The 21,702-nt window shown below is 36.1% G+C and overlaps 3 protein-coding genes across 3 annotated transcripts; 1 reads left to right on the top strand and 2 right to left on the bottom strand.

Moving 5' to 3' along the window:
- Nucleotides 1-7,246: 7,246 nt before the first annotated feature.
- On the bottom strand, nucleotides 7,247-8,876 carry LOC141825402 (cinnamoyl-CoA reductase-like SNL6). Its single transcript, XM_074712785.1, has 5 exons — nucleotides 8,597-8,876; nucleotides 8,180-8,346; nucleotides 7,892-8,095; nucleotides 7,644-7,797; nucleotides 7,247-7,545 (listed from the first exon to the last, which is right to left on the bottom strand). The coding sequence occupies exons 1-5, from the start codon at nucleotides 8,856-8,858 to the stop codon at nucleotides 7,247-7,249; spliced, it is 1,086 nt and encodes a 361-aa protein (XP_074568886.1). The 5' UTR covers nucleotides 8,859-8,876.
- Nucleotides 8,877-10,404: 1,528 nt separating this feature from the next.
- Nucleotides 10,405-11,924, top strand: LOC141823315 (histone H2A variant 1-like). The gene is made up of 3 exons (XM_074710584.1): nucleotides 10,405-10,460; nucleotides 10,650-10,766; nucleotides 11,525-11,924. The coding sequence occupies exons 2-3, from the start codon at nucleotides 10,659-10,661 to the stop codon at nucleotides 11,819-11,821; spliced, it is 405 nt and encodes a 134-aa protein (XP_074566685.1). The 5' UTR covers nucleotides 10,405-10,460; nucleotides 10,650-10,658; the 3' UTR covers nucleotides 11,822-11,924.
- Nucleotides 11,925-14,985: 3,061 nt separating this feature from the next.
- Nucleotides 14,986-18,676, bottom strand: LOC141823314 (uncharacterized). Its single transcript, XM_074710583.1, has 3 exons — nucleotides 17,620-18,676; nucleotides 16,673-16,980; nucleotides 14,986-15,590 (listed from the first exon to the last, which is right to left on the bottom strand). The coding sequence occupies exons 1-3, from the start codon at nucleotides 18,597-18,599 to the stop codon at nucleotides 15,241-15,243; spliced, it is 1,638 nt and encodes a 545-aa protein (XP_074566684.1). The 5' UTR covers nucleotides 18,600-18,676; the 3' UTR covers nucleotides 14,986-15,240.
- Nucleotides 18,677-21,702: the final 3,026 nt, after the last annotated feature.

Raw genomic sequence — 21,702 nt, 5'->3', positions numbered from 1 at the left:
ACAATGGACATTAAATGAACTTATTGTTCAATGTGTGCAAGAGGAGAAGAGACTGAGACGAGATACACATGAAAGTGCTCATTTTGCATCAACTCATGGTTAGAGCAGCAAAAGAAGAGGACTGATAACAAAACCAAAGGGAAACAAACTATAGATTCTAGGGTTCATGGGCATAAAGAGCAAAAAGAAGCAAGATAAGAATTTTCCTTATTTCTTATGCCAGAAGAAGGATTGTCCCAAATATACCAATTAACATACTAAGAAAGGTAAACTTCTCAACTTTGTTAGTTTAAAAGTTAACTTAGCAATTGCGCCTAATGATACTTGATAGATAGATACCAGTGCTACTATTCACATAAGTATTACTATGTAAAATTATCTTAAAAGTCCATTATTGTTTGACGGTGAAAAATATATCTATATATATAGTGACAAGAAGGTTAAAGAAAGTCTATAGGTGTTTTTAGACTTTATTTAATAATCAATATTTTTTTAAAATTTGGATAATATATTTTATGTCCTGTATTTTAGATGGAACTTCATATTTATTTCTTGTGTGGACAAATCTGGTTATTCTTATTCATTTGAAAATAAAAATTTCAGTATTTTTCTTAATTTAGTGTTGGTTAGTAATTGTTCCTTGATTGATAAGCTATATAAATTAAATACCTCAACTCCTACCAATGACAACATAATTTTACATAGCATAGGTATGAAATATAATTTGATCGATGAGAATTCCTTTACATAATTGTGGTATAGGCATTTAGGACATATATCCAAACAATGTCTAAAAAGGTTAATATCATACGAAATTCTTGATTCTCTCGACATGTCAGACTTTGACATATGCATAGAGTGTGTTAAGGGGCAGACGACTGACAAAAAAATAAAGGTGTAAGTCGATGTAGCGACGTCTTGGAACTTATACATATGGATATTTATGGACCGTTTTCTAAAGTATCTTGGAACGGACACATATATTTTATTAGTTCATAGATACTACTCACAATACGACTATTTATATCTCGACTACTCACAATACGACTATTTATATCTTATTTATAAGAAGTCACAATCCTTAAACATGTTTAAGATTCTCAAGGCTGAAGTTGAAAATCAACTTGACAAGAAAATTAAGGTGGTTAAATTCAATCGTTGTGATGAATATTATATAGACCATTTGCGAACTACCTTAAAAAGTGTTGGATCGTCTCTCAATTTACCATACCTGGTATTCCTTGTCAGAATGATGTGGCTGAGCGATGAAATCATACCCTAACAGGCATTGTGAAAAGTATGATGACTTTTTTACTTCCTTGTCAGAGTCTTTATGGGATGAGACACTCAATATCACAGTTTACATTTAAGATTTTTCCTTTAGAGTTTAGGGCCCTTGGGTTATAATATTAAGCATAAAAAAATTTAAATTAAAAAAAATTAGTTACTCACAGGGTGTGTTGGATAAAAAGTGTGGGATAACAACCTGGCACACCGTGTGAGCAACTAATTTTTTTTTATTTTAAAAATTTTTTGTGCTTAATATTATAACTCAACCCCTAAATTCTAAAACAAAAATCTTAAATGGCTTAATCGTAAGTAAAATAAAAATAATAAAAAATATCGCTATTTATGTTTCGGTGCTTGGAACCCTTCCAGATGCTCTGAATATTCTGTCACGGACGAGTCACGCATTATATAGACGCAGGATATCAAATCCCTATATATATGTAGAATTGATATCCTACATATTTTAAAATACTCGATTGTGCATGACATCAGAATCAGAGCGTTTGAAAAAATTTCAAGCGCCTAAAATAGTAAATAGTGTCATTTTATTTTTTTTTGTTTTAGATTTTTTTTCTTATAGTTAAGTCATTTAAGATTTTTCCTTTAGGGTTTAGGGGTTGAGTTATAGTATTAAACACAAATTTTAAAATGAACTTTATTATTTATTTATTTTTTGACTTACAATCAATTATTTAAGATTTTATCTTTAGGGTTTAGGGGTTGGATTATAATATTAAATTATTCTAGGTGCCTAAAATTCTTTCAAGTGTCCTGATTCCGATATCATGCACAGTCGCGTATTTTAAGGCGCATAAGATATCACTCCTCATATATAGAATTGATATTATGTACGTCTTAAAATACGCGACTGTGTACAACATCAGAATCAAGGCGCTCAAAAAAATTTCAGATGTCTGAAACAATATCATTTTATATTTTTTTTTATTTTTTCTTACAATTAAGTCATTTAAGATTTTTCTTTTAGGATTTAGAGGTTGAGTTATAATATAAAACACACAAAAAAAATTTTAAAATAAAATTTATTATTTATTTATTTTTTGACTTACGATTAAATCATTTAAGATGTCTTCTTTAAGATTTACGGGTTGGATTATAGTATTAAATAAAAAAAATAAAAATAAAAATAATATATACTATTTCAAGCGTCCGAAATTCTTTCAGCCGTTCTAATTTTGATATCGCACACAGTCGCGTGTTTTAAAGTGCGCAGAATATTATTCCTATATATATATATATATATATATATATAGTAAATAATTAATTTATAATATATAATTTATTAGCAAAATGTAGAGTTCTGGTGGCTTTCTTTTTTCTGTTTTGACTAGTTAAAAACAAAATTAATGGCTTAACCATTGGTCTGAATATTAATTTATGGATGGAACCGTTTATCATTTATGACCGAGAGAGTGCATGGATTTTAAGTCTGAGGAAGAAGATTTGGCGTACGTGGTTAGGCCGTTAAAGTTAAGAAACCATGCACGTGGGGTAGCTCGCTAGCCAGCTAGCCACTAGCCATGGAATAATTAATTAATTAATTAATATAATCAATTAATGCACGCAACCAAATCTAATTCCCACCGCACCGTCATTGGATCCAATACCGAACTCGACCATTTAGGGAATACCCGAATCCGACTTTACTACTGAGGCTGCCATTTGGGTGCGTGGGACGTGGACGTGAGCCTAACAATTAGGTTTTCATTACCTTATTGCTCATCCACCACGTGCATAATTTATCACGTGCATGTCACATCTCATTTAATGTGCATGTGTATTTTATATTTACAGCCATCAGGTGAACATTTGAGGAAGAGTTTGGCAGGGCTTTCCCTTGAGATTGAGAGGAAGGCAGAAGGCCTCATGCTTTCTTTCCTTTCTTTCTTCTTTTTCTTTCTTTCTTTAATGCATGACTGCCATGTAGTTGTTGTCCTTGAATGAGATCGGATCAGTGTCCTTTACGTTGAATTAGAGGCCACGTTTTGTTAGCTTAAAGGGAAAAGGTACGTGGAGTCCATCCGATCCATCAATGGCCATATGCATGGAGGGACCTACGAAAGGGAAAATTGTTCAATCGATGTGAAGATGAAAACTAGCTAGGATTAAATCTCTCTCTCTCTCTCTCTTCTCTATCTTTGTCACACATCTAATAGCTAGATGTAGATGTAAAGGAGGAGATTTTAAAATACCAGTAGCCCTTGACTATGACACATATATGCTCTTACTAGACACCTCAAAATACAAAAACCTGTCATCTACTAATACTAGTGGTAAACTACTAGCTAGTAATAAGGTAGCTAATGACACTAAATTAATTATGGCACTTGATTAATTATTATTACTAATTGCAATATTAAACATTAAATTAACATATTGGTAATGCCGACACCTAAGTACCCCCTGACTGTGATACCTAACAATAGGGATGGATATTATTAGTTTGATTTTTTTTTAAAAAAAAATTGACCCGACTTCATTTGGTTCAAATTATAAAACTATATCTTCATGTCCATAAAATTTTTAATCTAGAACATTTAAGTTTTAGTGATTTTGAGTTTTCAAGAATCTTGAATTTTTGTAATCCAAGTCCCCTTGCATATATTATGTAGAGATGGAGGTCCTAATCACTTGTGTTACGGCGTACAATTTGTCATTAATTCAGAGAGACTATTATTCTTGTCCATCTATTTAATTTTCAGTTGGTCTTGTGTATAGCCGTCAATTTAGGTTGAGTCCGTCGGATTGACACACCCCGCTAAGTAATTTAGGCGGATTGGGTTGAAATTTTATCAATTATTCTAAAATGAATTCAGATGGATTGATCCGCCTAAGCTCGGGACCTGCGACCTGCGTGGATTGGCTCGCAGGTTGAGAAAGTTTATTAATTTATTTCAAATTTTAAAATTTAAGTAGAAAACTCAATAAATTAGTGGGTTTTATCCGTCTAAATTACAATTCAAGTTTAAAATTTTTAATTTTATCAATTTAACCTAGCTATAATCCAAACTTAAAATATTTAATATTTTTTATTTTTTTATTTTTTGATAGGCCCGTAGGTTGGTCCGCCTAACCCGCAACCCATCTTAGGTTGGATTAGATTGGAGATTTTCTAACCCGCCAAGTTGATGGGTCGGTCTGTCCCGCCCCGCCATATGATAGATTTTTAATGGATTGTTCGTCCCACCATGAGTTGGCCCGTTTGACAGCTCTATTCTTGTGAATGACTTTTAATAAATGATATTTCTTTTTCGTACCATTTAAATATTTTATTCTAATATGAAACTAAATGAAATTGTTTAAATGTTGGATTCTAATGTGAAAAATAAACACAAGCACAATGGAAAATAGAATCCACCATAGATCCATGCAATTCGAATAAAATATTTATATAGAATATTACCTTTTGATGCACAGAACATTTATGAATCTGGAGAGTAAAGCCAATCTAAGCGTAATTAATGTATGTGCGTCTCTATGGTATTCACACGAACACAACCTTCGTCCATCTCACGAGGAAGATTGGAGTATCACATCACCCACGCCATAGTGCTAGCTACTATTTAAACTGAGATCAAACCCTAATTTTTAAAGTTAACATGATCTTATCGTATAAGATCGTATTTGAAAAACACTCAACTTCTGAGTCTTATCTAATAAGACACTTTCACACATATCCAAAATACAAACATGAGTATTAAAATCGTGGGCTTTATTATGACTCAAACTCATATTAGATTAATTTATTAATTCAATATGTTTTAAGATCAATTTAGATTAACTCATTAATACAACAAACTTAAGCCTACATTATTTTAGTCATACTAAAATAAAATAAACTTCAAAATTGATGTACTCTCTGTATGTGACTCAATAAGCTCTCGTAACATTGGCAGTGACTCTAAAATTTTATTTTAAAAATACAAGTAATGAGTGACATCTAGCAATAAATCATGGTTATCCAAGTGATGAGAATGTCATAGATTCAAATCTGTCTGTGACTATTTTATTATATAACTTAGTCCTTTTGTTCATGATATCTAGATTGATTTACGAGTCATAGAATACAGAGTAAATGACTTTATAATTAACCTTTTTATAGGTAATATTTATCGATGCTAAAGTACACAACTCCTTATATAGGGAATTGTAGTAATTTCAAGTCAGATAACTATTTATATCAATGTCACTATGAAAATATTTATGTCACTCATATAATAATCTATGAAATATTCTCACGGTGGGATATTTAGTATATATTCTCTAATATATACTTACGTGTTACCTTGATATCTCATATCCAATATGACTTGTGAGATTAAGTCATCAATTAATCTACATACTAGTCTCATTGTATTAATATTGCCCTATAATATTAATACTTAATTAAAAATAATTAAGAGTAGTATTTTTATATATTTAGTCTCTCACAATCAATTCAATAATTGATATCCCATAGAAAAAAATATACCACTACATTATTATATTTATAAATTTAAAATAAATATAATATAATAAATTTAAATATGATCTTTTAATAAAATATGATATAAGAGTTTTAAATTAATCATCTCGTTATTGACTCTGACATACACTAACAATAATAGTGGTTTAAGTCTTCAAACAATTACCTTGATCATCATTTTATAATGAGATTAATAGCCAGTATTTACACTAAATCGCGGTAAACTTGTACTAAATCATGGTAAATGGGCCTGATGTGTAACTAGGCCTTCTCTAGTTTCATTTAATGGGCTCGAATTCCTGGGAACTACATTCCAACTGGGAACTAGAAATTCTTATTCTGATCTGGCCATCGCCGCTGCAGCACTTGACGCAGATTCGTTCCTTGCGACCTGTTCCCCTCCGCCGTCTGTCGGCGTACTCCCTGCAGCTGGAGGAGGCCTCCGCCGTCGGTAGCCCCGCCGCCGAAGCTATCGCAACACATGGGGAATTGAACAGCCATATATATATATTATATATGTTGCTCACCATGCATATGACTTCGTCACGCCCGGTTCTACATCCTGCCGTTAAGATGCATGGTCTCCCTCGCTGATCTAATAAATGGATCCTAAATGTCGATTATAACAGTATGTACTACTACTGTTAAATATTATATATATCGACAGTAGGGTGAGGATGAGTGGAGAGCACAGCTAGCGAGGACGAGCGAGGGAGAAGAGGGAAGGAGAAGAGAGGAGGAAAGATTTGCTACGATGGAGAAGACGTACGAGATGAGAGGTTAAAATGTCAAGATTACTCTCACCTCCTTTTCTGGCATCACATGAACATTTTAGTCTATGTGTTTTACTATTAACGTATATATATTTAATTACCAACTTAGCTTGAAATATACAATCACTATTGACATCTAACGATCGACATTTTATGATATGCTATCTGAACCTTAATGAACTTAATTGTGTCCTAATTGAATCAGGATCATGTATGAGCCGAAAATTATATTCCATCATCATAATATCCATTGCAAATGACTAATCCTTTGACAATATATCACATGATGAAATTGCATCCAATGCTAATTATTTCATACATAATAACTCCACACACATGGTCTAATGTAGTAATGACTTACAAACAACTAAATGCAATGAGATCGATGCCCAATTATGTAGCATTTATTTATTACAGCATTTATTGTAGTTCCAGTAAAACCCAGTTTCCTAGCTCTAAGAAAGGTCAAGTGAACTGGGGGCCCATACGATCTATATATCGTGGTTTACTTAAGGTCCAGTTTCCTCGATCTCCGAGACTAGAGGAGAGGAGAGGAGAAGAGCACGGAATGGATCTAACCTGAAAAGAAAACCATGCATATAAAACCGACCATCATTCTAATTGGTTAATTAGGTTTAATTAGATGATTCATATAGCCAATATATATATATATATATATATATATATTCTATCTTTGTCCTCAGGATAGAGATGAGTGCGCTTCATAAGTGCACTTCCGTCCTGAATTCATCAGCTGGAAAAGCTTCCGGTTCGACAGCCCCGACGCCGGCGAAATGCTGGTATTCGTCTTGCTCGCAAGGCTAACCGGAACACTGAGTTGCCGTTCCAGTTCCTTTATCTCTTCGCTTCTTTGAACGATATGGTCATAGCAGATATATCTCCCGCTGGCGGCTGCTTCGTAGACTGATACGTGAGCATCAGCTACCGTTTCCAAATCGACGGTGGCGAGTAATCCTTCTGCAAACATCTCATGAGCTCCTGTTGGTTCAACATGAGCAGATGCAAAGAACTGTTAATTTTTTTATCATCTTCTTCTGAATCAGATTAAGAACTCAAAACTGATTCGTGAAACTGACTTTTGAGGTAAGCAATGGATCCGGTTGAGTTGCGCTGGTGGAATTCGGAGCCGGTGACGAGAGCCGAGCACACAGTCACTAAATGCAAGTTGCTTCTCCGAGCAGCTTCCCAAGCTGCCTTCTCTGCCATCGTCTTCCCCAGAGCAAACCATAGCTGCCATTAATAGTTGGTTTGTGTCAACCAATCGAGTCTTTAATTATGCTACCAAACAGATGGAAAGATTGAATCTTGGTAATCAAACTGCTACCTTTTTATCCTGGCAAAGGCTCTCATCACTCCAGCAACTCTCGTCGACGACGGAAGGACGTTGCTGGCGACCGCGACGGTCACTGTGCCGCCATATACAAGCCGCAAGAGAGGAAGTAAACACGCACTTCCTCACGGACTCAGTTCTAACGCAGGCTTCGATCACTTGTTCCACTGCTCGCACCTCCATGTTAACCATTTGTTTCTACACAATAAATTTTGCTCTTTTACTTCAATAATTCGGACATGTTGTCTCAATTTGTCCAATCTCTAGCATTAAAGAACATACAGAGTAGCCGGAAATGCCGCCGGGGTCAAGGGAAGAGGAGGTATGGAAGACGCCGGCGCAACCGTCGAAAGCCTGGCACAAGCTTTCCGCGTCCATGATTCGGGCCATCACTGGGCGTACGCCGGTGTACCGGACTGCTCCCATATTGCCGAGCTTATCCATGTCCTCTGAAAAAAACCAAAATTACCAATTCAGAAGTTTAACTACTTATAAGATCAAGTGATTCTTTCTTTTCGTCAAAATTATATTGTCGCTAAAGATTGAAGCAGAGAAGACAAAAACAAAAAGGGGGAAAAGTGATCTGATAAAGAACATGTGGAAAATGAGTTAAAAATGACACATTTCTGGCAACAATGAGAAAACCTAGAACGGTGAAGGAAACGAAGGGAAGTAACGGAAACAGCAATTAAACACTACCTTGCCTCTCGACGATAAGGCGAACGGCGTATCCCCGGCGGAGAAGGCGTTGGACGATGGCGGATCCCACGAAGGAGACGCCGCCGGTGACGCAGACCTCGCGTCGCTCTTCCTCATACAACGCCGCTCCGGCGTTCTTCTTCCGCCGGATTCCATCAGGCCCCAGCTTCCTCGCGTCGCCGACGCCGAATGTTCTACGCATTATCTCCTCCTGGAGATCCTCCATCACCACGACCTCCGCCTCGCTTCTCCAAATCCTCATCGCGTCTTCTCCCCTTTCACCACGACCTCCGCCTCGCTTCTCCAAATCCTCATCGCGTCTTTATATCTCTGAACAATTGATATCAGTACTCTTTATTACTGCGAGTCATTCCAAACTGTACACGTGATCGCGAGACGTAAGATCAAGAAACAGGGGTAGTAATAGTAATAGGAAGAGGTTGGGGGATTCCGCTCGGCTCGGCTCGGCTCGGCTCAGCCCAGATTGCTTTATTTTGATCAATCTGATCGTCCAAATTGACTTCCTGTCAATTGATTGATTTACTTTTTTTAGTTCCTATTTTTCCTCATTATTTGAAACCTAGCTCGAATTGTATTAAAAATTAATCGGATCAGATTATGAAAATTTGAATAACCAAAAGTATTTACTTAGATTACACTTTGTTTTTTTCCTTTCTTTTTACAAGTTTTGTTCAGTACATATAATAATGTAAATACAATTTTATAATTTCTGATAATTGTGTTCTTAAAAAGTGTAATCTCAATATCAATGCCATGTCAGCTGTCCACCGAAAGGAGGAAGAGCTCGGAGCTTTCTCGTCTTGTATCCTCTCTCTCTCTCTCTCTCTCTCTTCTTTCTACCCTTTTCTCTCTTATTTTCTCGCCGGAGCCAGGCTGGCTGGCTGCTGGAGCTGGAGACAAACGACTAATGTCGAAAGGTTAATTAGGTTTATCGTCTATTAGTATTAGAGCCAATTAATTAAAGTGACACGTGAAAAACAATGGAACATTGGTGCGTGTTTCGCACGTGTTAAATGTTTAAATTATCATATATGCAAATGACGTATCTTAATTTGGAAAGGAAATCTTGATTTGTTATTATATTAATTAATTTATTTTTTCATAAAAATATCATGGAGTCTATTTTTAATTTGGGAAACTCAGTATTTAACATATCACAAAACCGTATTGCTGTATATGCTAAAGCCAAAAACCTTTTAAAAAACACAAGTTTTCTCACATTTTATTCTTTTAATTTGGAAAGTAAATGCCATGTTTTCCCTTTTTATAATTTTGATTAAAACAATACATACATAGAAAAAGTAACTAGAGAGAGGGGGGGAATAAGCGTGGCCAATTGATTTGGTACAGCTTAAGCCGAAGCCGAAGCCGAAGCCGAAGCTGAAGCCGAGCCGGTAGACTTGTAGGTGCAACCACCGACCAACACGTGCGGAGGATGCTGCCTACCACACTATCCCATCTCAATCTCACGATGGTTGAAATCTACTTAACAACGTGCTTTCTCCTAACTTTCAAACCAATTAATTTTAATTAAATCACACTCTAAACCTAAACTAGAGGCAACGGTAAAGATTTGATTGGATTTTTATGTCATTTTATTAAACACAGGGACAATGCAGAAGAGAAAACCAATCTATTAAATTTTCTTTTGCCCGCCTTGTTGAGTTGCCGAAAAGTATTATCTCCCGCCACTTTTTTTGAAGTTTTGCTTTCAGATTTCCCGCCTTTTCTCCTATAAATTAACTCAATCTTTTGCTTTATCCTCTCTTCCGATCTTTTTTGTTCTCTTCTAATTTTCGAGCCACCAAGCGATCTCGAGAAACCAAAGAGGAAAGACGCGCGGGTACTCCTGTTCTTTCTTTCTTTCTTCTCTCTTCTGATGATTTTTGAATTTTTTTTCCTGTCTATTCCAGTTTTCGTTTGGGATCTATATGTAAATTTGAGAAGTTTGATACGTTTCTTTGGTATCAAGGTACCAGATTTTTTTCCCCCTCCTAATGTGTCTTGCTTTGGTCTTTCAATTTTCTCGTAGAAGAGGGAGATGGCTGGAAAAGGAGGAAAAGGCCTTTTGGCTGCGAAGACGACAGCAGCCAACAAGGACAAAGACAAGAAGAAGCCGGTTTCCAGGTCTTCGAGAGCTGGATTGCAGGTACGATCTATTCTTTCTATGGAGACGAGATCTATGTGCAAGGTGCAATTTTCACTAGGATTTCACATATGAAGGTTGCGTGTTTGTGGTTTGAAGTAACATGCTTGTGCAAGTTGTCATCTTTTTAGTTGTTTGCTTTGATATAGAACAAGATTCACTACTCGTGAAAAATTCTGAGATCTAAAGTTCAATAGTTGGAACGGATACAACTTTTTTGTGGATAATAATATCCGGGAAGGTCATTTTTACGTGCTATATGCAAACTAAAATTTAACCATTCATTCGAGTTTGCCACCATATGCTTGATTTTCTTGTCGTTGTAGAGGTAAAATGCTCACAATAGCTAATTGTTCTACTGCATTAACTTTCTCAGAAAATTGATTTGTTAATTTGACGGCAGATATGTTTCAACTTGTTTATTACCATTTCTGACAATTCCCCTTGGTTCTACAATATGACAACCAAAGTTTGTTGCTTAATTGGATACAACACTTTGCTAACTCGATGTTATTTATAGGTTCTCAATACAAAAATGCAATTAAAGTTTATAAATTGATGCATATTTGTGTACTGAGGGCGCCAACTAGTTCAGTTGATAAGAGCCTTATTAGTGGTTGCTAAGATCCTGAGTTCTAAATTTGTCTTTAGCTAAACGTGAGTGCTTGAGGACTGTCATAGTTATGTTTTCTTTAAAAAGTCACAGTTGTATTCTTTTTCTTTTTCTTTTTAAATTTATTTTGTGGGCATCATCCTTGTAGTTTCCTGTTGGTCGAATCCACCGTCAGCTCAAGTCAAGGATTGCTGCAAATGGACGTGTTGGGGCAACGGCAGCAGTGTATTCTGCTGCAATACTGGAGTATTTGACTGCAGAAGTGTTGGAGCTTGCTGGGAATGCAAGCAAGGATCTCAAGGTGAAGCGCATAACTCCGCGACATCTTCAGTTGGCTATTCGTGGGGACGAAGAGCTCGACACCCTCATCAAGGGTACTATTGCTGGTGGTGGTGTCATTCCGCACATCCATAAGTCTCTCATTAACAAGTCCACTAAGGAATGAAAAAGAAATCTCTGTCTGAATGCTTTTAGGTAGTTGGTGTAGTTTGTGTTATCTCATCTAGTGCTTCTCTACATTATGTTAGTAGCTTTGGTCAATAGAATGTTTGCTTAGCTTTTCTAGTTGTATTAATGTGAAGTTTGAAACATGCTGTTGTTACAAATGATTTCATCAAGTGCTGTTGGTGTTGTAGCACTCCTTAAATCACAAATTATTTCCTTTCTTGCAGTGAAGATGAAAGCCTATTTAATGTGGCAGATCAAGAGGATATTCTCATCTATTTATTTAGTCGTATCATCATAATTCTTGGTGATTAATGTGATTATTGAACCCGCTGTTTATGGATTTTAAGCAAGCTTTTTACAGCAAAAACATGATTTTCTTAATGATTTGGACAGAAAATAAGATGGCTCCAAATGAACCTTTATTCAAGACAGCATCAAGTTCCTTTATGTAAAGATCGTATATAAATGAGTTATATGACATCTATATGAGCATGTACTAAAGCCCTTTTTTTTTTTTTTTGTTTGGATCTTGATGAACTTACAAATCTTGTGGTACATCGTGGGGTATAAGACCAAATAAAAGAAGATTTGCTCTACTGCCATAAAATGGTCAATTAATTTACAAGGATAAAGACAAGCAATTGACTAACTGTATTGATAACTCAAAATGTTTTTTCAATCTCAACCAGTGTGTCAGTTGAGCAGTTCAAATCTAAAACTATAAGAATTGAACAATCAGCAAGAATCTCTCCATGCTGTCAATAATGTATAGAAATTGTTTTTTTTTCCCTTGTGATTGGAGAAGCTTCACACCACTAGGGGACTTTCTGTTCCTATATCTTGATTGAGGATTTAAGATACTGTCTTGTCCAATATGTAAAACAACATGACAGAAAGAAGAGAGAATATATATGTATATATATAACAACTAGACATCAATAGAGTATAGATGAAATCTTCAAACAAACAAAAAGATTGAACGATTAAAGACACTCACATTTCTGCTCTTTTTCCACCTCTCTTGCTTGACGATTAAAAGTAGATACATATTTTGTGCCCAACAAGGAAGAAATGAAGCTACCAAAACATGATCTAGCCAGCAAAGGAAGGAACAAGAAAGCTCTTTTGGATTCACATAGCACTTTCTTTTCTTTCACAAAATGTGTTCAGAAAATTTAACTCTTAGCTAGTTAGATCATGCTGGCAGCTTCACTCCTTCCCTTGGACACTCAACTTCAAGACATCGACAGTTGTTAGGACATAGAGGGAGGATCAAGATGCATTCGTGCATATAAATACAAGAAATCTTGAAGCAATGGAGATGATGGAGACAAAAGACATGGCATGTGATGAACCTTTCTGAATATAATTGATCTAATGGAGTTTACTTTAATAAGAGTGACATGAACTGCTTTGAACAGCTCGCCAAGAGGTTTGACTTTCAGCATGCATTAATGCCAAAGTAAACTCAAGTTTCAAATTAATTAAAAGTGAGATGGGCATATTCAAGCTGTCATGATCTTCAATAATTAGCCCATATGATAATTGTTAGTCTGACTAAATATTTAAAATCCAATTGTTACGTACACCACTTTCCATGTAGCAGTTGAGTATGCACAAGAGCAGCAGGTTAGTTATAATTAATATTAATTCTGCCATTTGGTTAATTGAATAGAGTACGTATATAGTTAATCTTTAATTGCACGGACTCTTTAGCAAGTTGGAAGCTAAGAGATGACCATAAAGTTTAATAAAAGGAGAATAAATTAAACATATCTCCAGCTCCAGTTGGGTTCTTCAATTCACAGCTAGCTAGCTAGCTAGCTAGCGTGCTCTCCGTCCTCACATGCTAAACCCCATCCACTTTCCATTCTCTTAATTTATTTGTATGCATGTTTTGCCTACTAATAGAGGGCAGAAGATCATATATATCCTACAAATTAAATTAAATATAATACTAGCTAGCTAGGACATACCAGTTTTTGAGTTCCTTTCGTTTTAAGACTAAAAATGATTAATTAATTATTTGAATGATAGATGAGAATATATATATATATTTGAGTTAGTTCACCATGAAATTACTAAAGTTTTCTGAAAATGATAATATTTTCTAAAGAAAAACTCTATAAATATTCCCTAGGAGCCTTTATCATTCATTCATTCATCTCCCACCTATAGAGTTTAGCATATGTGTGTATTTTTTCCCTGTGGTGTCGCGGTAAGACATCTAGGTTGTCACCCAGGCACCCGCGGTTGATCCCCAACTACGACGTATTTGCACCTCCAAATAGGGATCAAAATGCTGGGGCATCTGAGTTGGCTGCTGCGTGCGCTTCCTGATTTATCCTGGTGACTGATGGGAAACTTCCGTAGAGCATCACCCCAGGGATTGAGTCAATACGACTAATTGAGATTATCATTTTTTTTTTAGCATATGTGCGTTTTGATCTACGCAAGTCACAATTAAAATATTCTAAATGTTTCTCATATTTTAAATTTTATTTTTCAACAAAACAAGTAGCAACAAATTTTTAAGTTTGTATTTAAAAATATATTGAAGGTATGAAAATAAATTATTTCCATTTTATCCTTTTTTAATATATATATATATATATATATATTGGATTCCAACTAAGTATTGATGATGAAAAAATATTAGATATTGAATATAAAAAACATCTTTCGTCCCCATGACACGCACATGTTCTTGTTCAAGTTGAGCTAGGGCCTAGGGGCAAAGGTCCAAGGCCTAGCTTTCTCATGCAACCCACGAAAAGCATTGGGCCATGCAATAAAATGTTGCGGGCATGTTCTAACAGGCGAGCTAGCCCCAAACACTGTTTGTTCACGCTTTGTGCCTGAGAATGTTTGGCTTCTTTACACGACCATTGGATGGATACCCCTCTACCAGATATTCCTTGGGAAATCAGGCAGGCAGGCAGGCACCTTTTGACACAGTGGCCTACGATCGCATTTTTGCAAGTAAATGAGGTTCACTGTTATGATCCACTTTGGTTTGAATGGGCACGGATGGTCTCCCATGCTTGTAACTCAAGCTCTGTTAAGTAGACAAAGCAAAACATTGCAAGAACCACTCGACGCGGACACAGACAAACAATATCTAGTTCCCAGAAGCAGCAGAATAAACATACACAAAGAATCTAAATAATGAATTTGAAATTGCTCGTTTTGGACAGAAGATTGCACTAACCAGGTCTGCCAAAGTTGTGCATCCAGACAAAAGCAAACCAAGTTACATAATAGGGTATCAGAAGCTAGTCCTAGGAGCAATTTTCTTTTCAGAATCACAATATAATATGTACGAGAATTAAACATAGAAGACTCTCTTCTGCTGCCTTAAACATAATTTAAAAACATAAAAGTCGAAAAGGGAATGCTAGTGTGTTACGCGCAGCACTAGTTAGGTAATTCCAAATCTCTTTTGCTGTTGATGTCAGTCTTTTTCCTCAATTCGTGATCCATTTTCTCGAGGTCTGTTGCGCTTCCAAGATATCCATACAGGATCCGATGCTCAACGTTCTTCCCATCGACCTTAACTAGGGCAGGATTCTTCTCATCGTGGGCGGAGAGAGAACCTTGGACATGTGCCCAGCCTCTACGGCCATGGTTTTCCTTCTCCAAGTGTTCAGCCAGGCGCTCAGCCTCCTTCAAACCAGCTTGACTTTTGGCAAATTTCACAACTGTTATACCCGTGTGTCCTCCCTTCCCATAGATTGATTTGGCCTTGCAGTTAGTGAAACCCATCTCTAAAAGAAAGACAAAACGTCAGAGGAATACACAATGGTTATCCACGTGAAATTAATACACTCGAACAAAAGATATTATTTCGTACAAGGCACTTCATAAAATTTGAGAATAGGTAAAACAATGTCACATAAATAAAAAAACTTGCAAACAAATTAAACCTAAAAGAAAAAACAACATTTATGCCCAATAGTCAACACCACTATACTTGATTTGTCACATACTAAAGCAACATGAGAAAACGGACTCCTTCATTAGCCGAACGACCAATATTGATCTTTGAAGAGTATTGACCGATGAAAAAAAACTAGAAGCAAATAGGAAAATAAGTGGCCTTATGTGAAGATATCTATTTTCTAGAAACGAGACACTAATGATGACCAAATCCATCAGCATGATGTTCCTATGAAGATACATGGAAATTTATGTGATTGAGATAGAATGTCTAAGAAACCACATATATGGCTGCTTTAAACGACAGCAACAAGAAATTACAGATGGAAATCTTAGACTAATTCCCCAATTGCATTAATACATAAACAAGAAGACTTCAAAGAAATGCAGAGAACCTTTAACACCTCAACATCCCTCCAAGCCACAATGATACACTAACAATAGACCCGAAATACACAAAAGGTGGACAATGGACGAGATGCAGGATACTCTACATGGAATAAGGTAACCAAATTTTATAGTTACATAATGATTTAAGGAACAAATATCAAGACAAAAGATAAAAAAACAAACAAGATGTAGCCTACTCAACGACTTGAATAAGGTTATCAACATCTCCAAGAAGGCCAAGAGAAGAAATCAAGATAGGAAAACCAATCGCCAATATCTAATTGAGTACTATCTGAATGTCAGTAACATGAATTACTGAAACACATTCAGACTGACTTCAACATGAGAAAGGTACATAATGCAGATTAGAGCTAGTGGTTATTATTATTTGGAGCAGATAAAACGAAGCTTGACAATCATATATATCCATCCTTACTACCCAGATGCTTGCTAGTAGTTATTATGCTGTTAGTAAATTATTCATTTAAAGAGAAAAATGAAGCTTGGTAATCATATATACCTTTAAGTCTATTATCTATCTCTTTATTACCCATACCATCAACGTGGCCATCTTTTTTCCTTCCTGAACTTGTATTATGAAGTACAACTGTTGGGGGCCATAAAATAAGGTCGTCCCTGTTCGCTTGGGCATCATCAGCAGACAGTAACTGATATGCCTTTGAGTTATCAGGGGCCTTTCTGTAATTCCAGCCCATGAGAACGCACAATGCCTTGTGTAACCCAAGATGATCAACGCGCAAATCAGCATTTTGTGAGTCGTATGTGTGCATGATAAGCGAATGCACGTCAGCAAAGCCTTTGGAGGCCCTGAAAGAATGCAAACAAAAGACATTGAATACTAAACACACACAAAAAAAACTTTTAACTATAGTAATAAAACTAGACGACAACGATCAATTCAAAACACTACTATATTTCATGCATGTGATTATTGATATTGATTGCTATATTTCATGTATTTTCTTTGTATGATTTATATATATTTTCTATGGAAGTAAAAATTGGATGTAGTAATTAACATACAATCTTTTTTATCAATGTAACTATTTATTATTTTTAATATTGGTGGCAGGTGCCCCTACATAGCTCACACATATCCCATATGTGTTATATAGTGGGTCAAAGACATCCCGCCTATATACACTTTTTGAAATCTAGCTCAAAATAGATAGATAGATAAAGAAAAGGTTACATTATGAAAATGTATTGGAAATGAAATATCATGTCTGACAGTAATTGGCAAGCAATAACTACATTATCCGATATTCATCATATAATTAAGTAAAAAAAAAGATAGGTAAGTACATAAATGAAACAAAACAAACTTAAGTCAAGAAAACAGAAACACTACAAAATCAAGAAAATAGCAACACTACAAAAAAAGTTGCGAGATCAGAAGTCATAGAAAAGGATAAGGCACTTAGAAAACTTTTAAAGAAATCAAACCTCCTACAAACTACACATGGCAGAGGTCCATCTTTCCCACCGTTCAAATACTTCTTTCTCTGATCGGGAGACTCATTTATCATCTTTGAGAATCTAAGGAAAGCCTTCATCAGAGCATGAGGATCAACATCCCTAACTGTAGGAGGCATTTCGTTAGGGCGAGCCCTCTTTGGAGGCAATTCACGACCTTCTTCGATCAACCTAGCCTGCTTCGACATACTCAGCTCGTCATGATGATCCCAACCAAATGGATTGCCTCCCAAGAAGTTCCTGCTGTCTCCACTAGATCCAGAAGGGGCAAGAGGAATCCCGTTAAGGTTACCACGCTGCATGAACGGTTGCCTGTGTGGCAGAAACTCATCTTCATCACCGTACCTCCGTTTCAGTGATAAAGGTCCGCTCGCACCATCTGCAATACTCCGAGGATCATCAAGCCTCAGAGAATCCCAGTAGTCGCTCCGAAGATCAGGACCGCGGACATAGGGAGGTGGGTGGCGGAAATCTTCCGAAGTAAACCTCCCACCTGGAGGTGGGTTAGGCTCCGGCCCGAGAACAAAACCCTGCCGGCCGAACGGTAACCTATCAGCAGCAGGATTAACTGGCGCATCTAGCGGCAAAGCGAAGTAGGATCGGACGCTGCCATCGGAGAGGACAATGGTGCGCCGCTCGAGGTTGCGGATACCGTAGGGAGAAGGGGGAAGGATCCCAGCGGGGTCGGGGAGAGAGAAGGGACGGGTACTAGCGGTGGGAGCGGGATCAGGAGGCAAGAGTGGTTGGTCTTTGGTAGCGATGGCAAGGGATGAGGAGGAGGGCGTTTTGGATTTGGAAAGATTGGGATCGGAGGTCGAGGCAGGGCCGTTGACAGGGGACTTATTCATCGACTCCCGCAGGGGCTTCCGGCTGCTGGCGGACGCAGAAGCGGCGGCGGAGGTGGAGGCGGGCCCTTTGCCTCCCGATCCCGTGGGCTTCTTCATCTTCATGGAGTTGTTGGGATTGAGGAAATCGAGCGCTCTGTCTAGGGTTTCTGTTAAAGTTCCATGGCAGGGAGGGCCATGAGTCGGATTTGATCGGTATCCTCTTCTCTATCCCATTTCATTTATTATATCCGTCAAACGGATCAATCCATCTGACGGACTGACCTATCCAAAATCTATTACAATTACAATGAAGTGGAACGGAATAAAACAGAACGTCGGGCCAAATAACTTAACGGATTAAAAAATTTTCAATTCAAAACAAATTATTATGAATTAAAAGAATCGATTTACGGATCTATTAAAAAAAATATATAAATAATATTAAAAATTTTAAATTTATATTACAATTTAAATTTGATCAAATTAAAATTTTTAAATTTAAATTATGATTTAGATGAGCAGATTTATTAATCTATTAAATTTTTTATTTTAATAATAAATTTTCTTAATTCACATGTCAATCTAAATTCGTCATGGACTGGCTCACACGGATTGCATGCCTAGATTGGAATTCATCTTAAAATAGATTGATAAAATTTTAATCTGATCTGCTTAAATTATTTGGTGAGACGGATCAATCCAATGGACCCAGTCCAAATTGACAGCTCTAATTATTTTCATTCTTATCTCCATTGGATTTTCAATTTTGATAATTTACCAAAAGACATATAGATTTAAGCACTAATTTACGGTGGCCTTCCCGTTCTACACATCCTGTCAACATTAACTTTCCCCATAAAAAAAAATCACAAAGATTAAATATAAAAATTATTTCTATGATTTAGATGTCATACAATCTCAACATCTCTCTCTCTCTTCTCTTTCCACTTGTAGAAAATAAATCCTCTCTCTCCATTACATATAAAAATTATTTATGTGGTTTGAATGCATATAACTTTAAGATCTCTCTACATTCCTCTCTCTCCACTCATGAAAAATAAATCTCTCTTTCCTTTCTTTCTCACCTTTTGATTTATACAATTTGACTACTAAAACCAAAATTAAGATTTGACATCAAATCTACATTCTCCAAATTCTACTCTTCCATATAGTTGCAAATTCATAGAAATCCCAATAATTTAGGTCCATCAATGGATTTTGATCAAAATCCACTGATCGACGTAAAGAGTTTCGATTGCATACATTCCAAGTCCTGTGAGTTTTTGAAGTGCTAAGGAGTCCAAATGTGTCCTTCTTTATTATTTTTAGACTTAAGTAGTGTCAATGAAAAAAATCTTTAGTTAAAACGTTTGAGTTGAAAGTTAGCATAATATTATAAACACCTCTGAAAAACCCAAAATAAATAATGTAGGACACCTTCAGACTCCTTGCAGCCTTAGAAACTCACAGGACCTGAAGTGAGTGTAATCTGAGCTCTCTAGGTGGATTAGTGAGTTTTGATCGAAACTCACTGATGGACCTAAACTATTTGAATTTTTCATATTTACCTTCCTCTCACTCAATACAATCGGATGGGTGCAAGTTTGTAGAAAATCAAATAGCATAGGTTCATCAGTGGATTTCAGTCAAAAACTACTAATCGACCTAGAGAGCTCGGATTACACTCATTTCAGGTCTTGTGGGTTTCTGAGATTGCAAGGAGCCCAAAGATGTCCTTCATTATTTATTTCGAGCTCCCCAAAGGTGCTTAGTATTTGCTAACTTTCAGCTAGATTACTTGGGTCTAGTCTACTGGAGACCAAGACCACGTTGGACTTGAAATGCTCTACGCTATTTGAATTTCTACAAACTTGCACCCATCCGATATAGTTAAGTAAGAGGAAGGTAAATATGGTATCAAACCTTAGTTTTGAAGGGTCTGTTGTGAGAAGACTAAGCCCAACTTGGACCTGATAGATTTTAATAAAGAGGGTTTAATGTGGGGAGACCAAGCCAAACTTGGGCATGAAATGAGCATATCAAGTCCAAGTTGGGCTTGGTCTCCCATATCAAGCCTTTGATCAGAATTAAGGTTTGACGTCATATTTATCTTTCTCTCACTAACTCTACTAGATGAGTACAAGTTTGCAGAAATTCAAATAGCTTAGGTTCATCAATGGTTTTAGTCAAAATCCACTAATCAACCTAAAGAGTTCAGATTATACTTATTTCAGGTCTTGTGAGTTTCTGAGGTCATAGGAGTCCAAAGGTGTCCTCCATTACTTATTTTGGGTTCTTTAAAGGTGTTCCAATATTATGTTAACTTTCAGCTCAAATGTTATAGATGAAGACCTTTTTCTTCTTGATACTACTAAAGAAGTCCAAAAATAGTAAAGAAGAACACATTTGGACTCCTTAACACTACACAAATTCACAGGACTTGAAATGTATGCAATCGAAGCTCTCTATGTCGATCAGTAGGTTTTAATTGAAATCTACTGATGGCCTAAACTATTTGGATTTTTGTGAATTTACAATCACATTGAAAAGTAAAGTTTGGAGAATGTAGATTTGATGTCAAATCATGATTTTAATTTTAGTAGTTAAATTTTAAAAAATAAATTTGAATCTTATAAATCAACATGTGAGAGAGAAAGGGAGAGAGATATTGAGGTTGCATACGTCTAAATCACAAAAATAATTTTTATATTTAATGGAGAGAGATTTACTTTCCACAAGTTAAAAGAGAAGGAGGGAAAGATGTTCAGGTTGCACACATTCAAACTATCAAAATAATTTTTATATTTAATCTTTTGAATGTGACATACTTTGGAAATCGATGAGTGAAAAGTTAAGGTTGGTTGGAGGAGTAGAATGGGAAGGCTAATATCGTAAATCAGTGCGTCCTTTGATCATTGTCAAAATATGGTGCGTGATTTAGGAATTTTTCAAAATGCCCTTTGACACTGGCGTAGCCAGTGTGTGCATGGGCTGGAGCCCAGTGCAGTCCAACCATTTTCAATGTAATAATTTAAAAAATTAAAATATTTTAATTTAGTCTTATTGATTAGTCCAGGGCAATTGTTGATTTTGATTACGCCATTGCCCTTTGATAAATTATCGATTCAATTTTTGTCCTTGTATTCATATCTGTCGGAGGGTCAGATATTCCGTGTAATAATAATTTTTTTCATTTCATTCAATTACCATCATGCAACAAAAGTAT

Source organism: Curcuma longa, chromosome 3, assembly GCF_044706935.1.
Source record: "Curcuma longa cultivar G26 ecotype Majalengka, Jawa Barat chromosome 3, ITB_CL_G26_1.1, whole genome shotgun sequence".
Taxonomy (NCBI): Eukaryota; Viridiplantae; Streptophyta; class Magnoliopsida; order Zingiberales; family Zingiberaceae; genus Curcuma; species Curcuma longa.
Note: the sequence above shows the minus strand (reverse complement) of the source record. Positions and strands in the feature narration are given on the sequence as shown.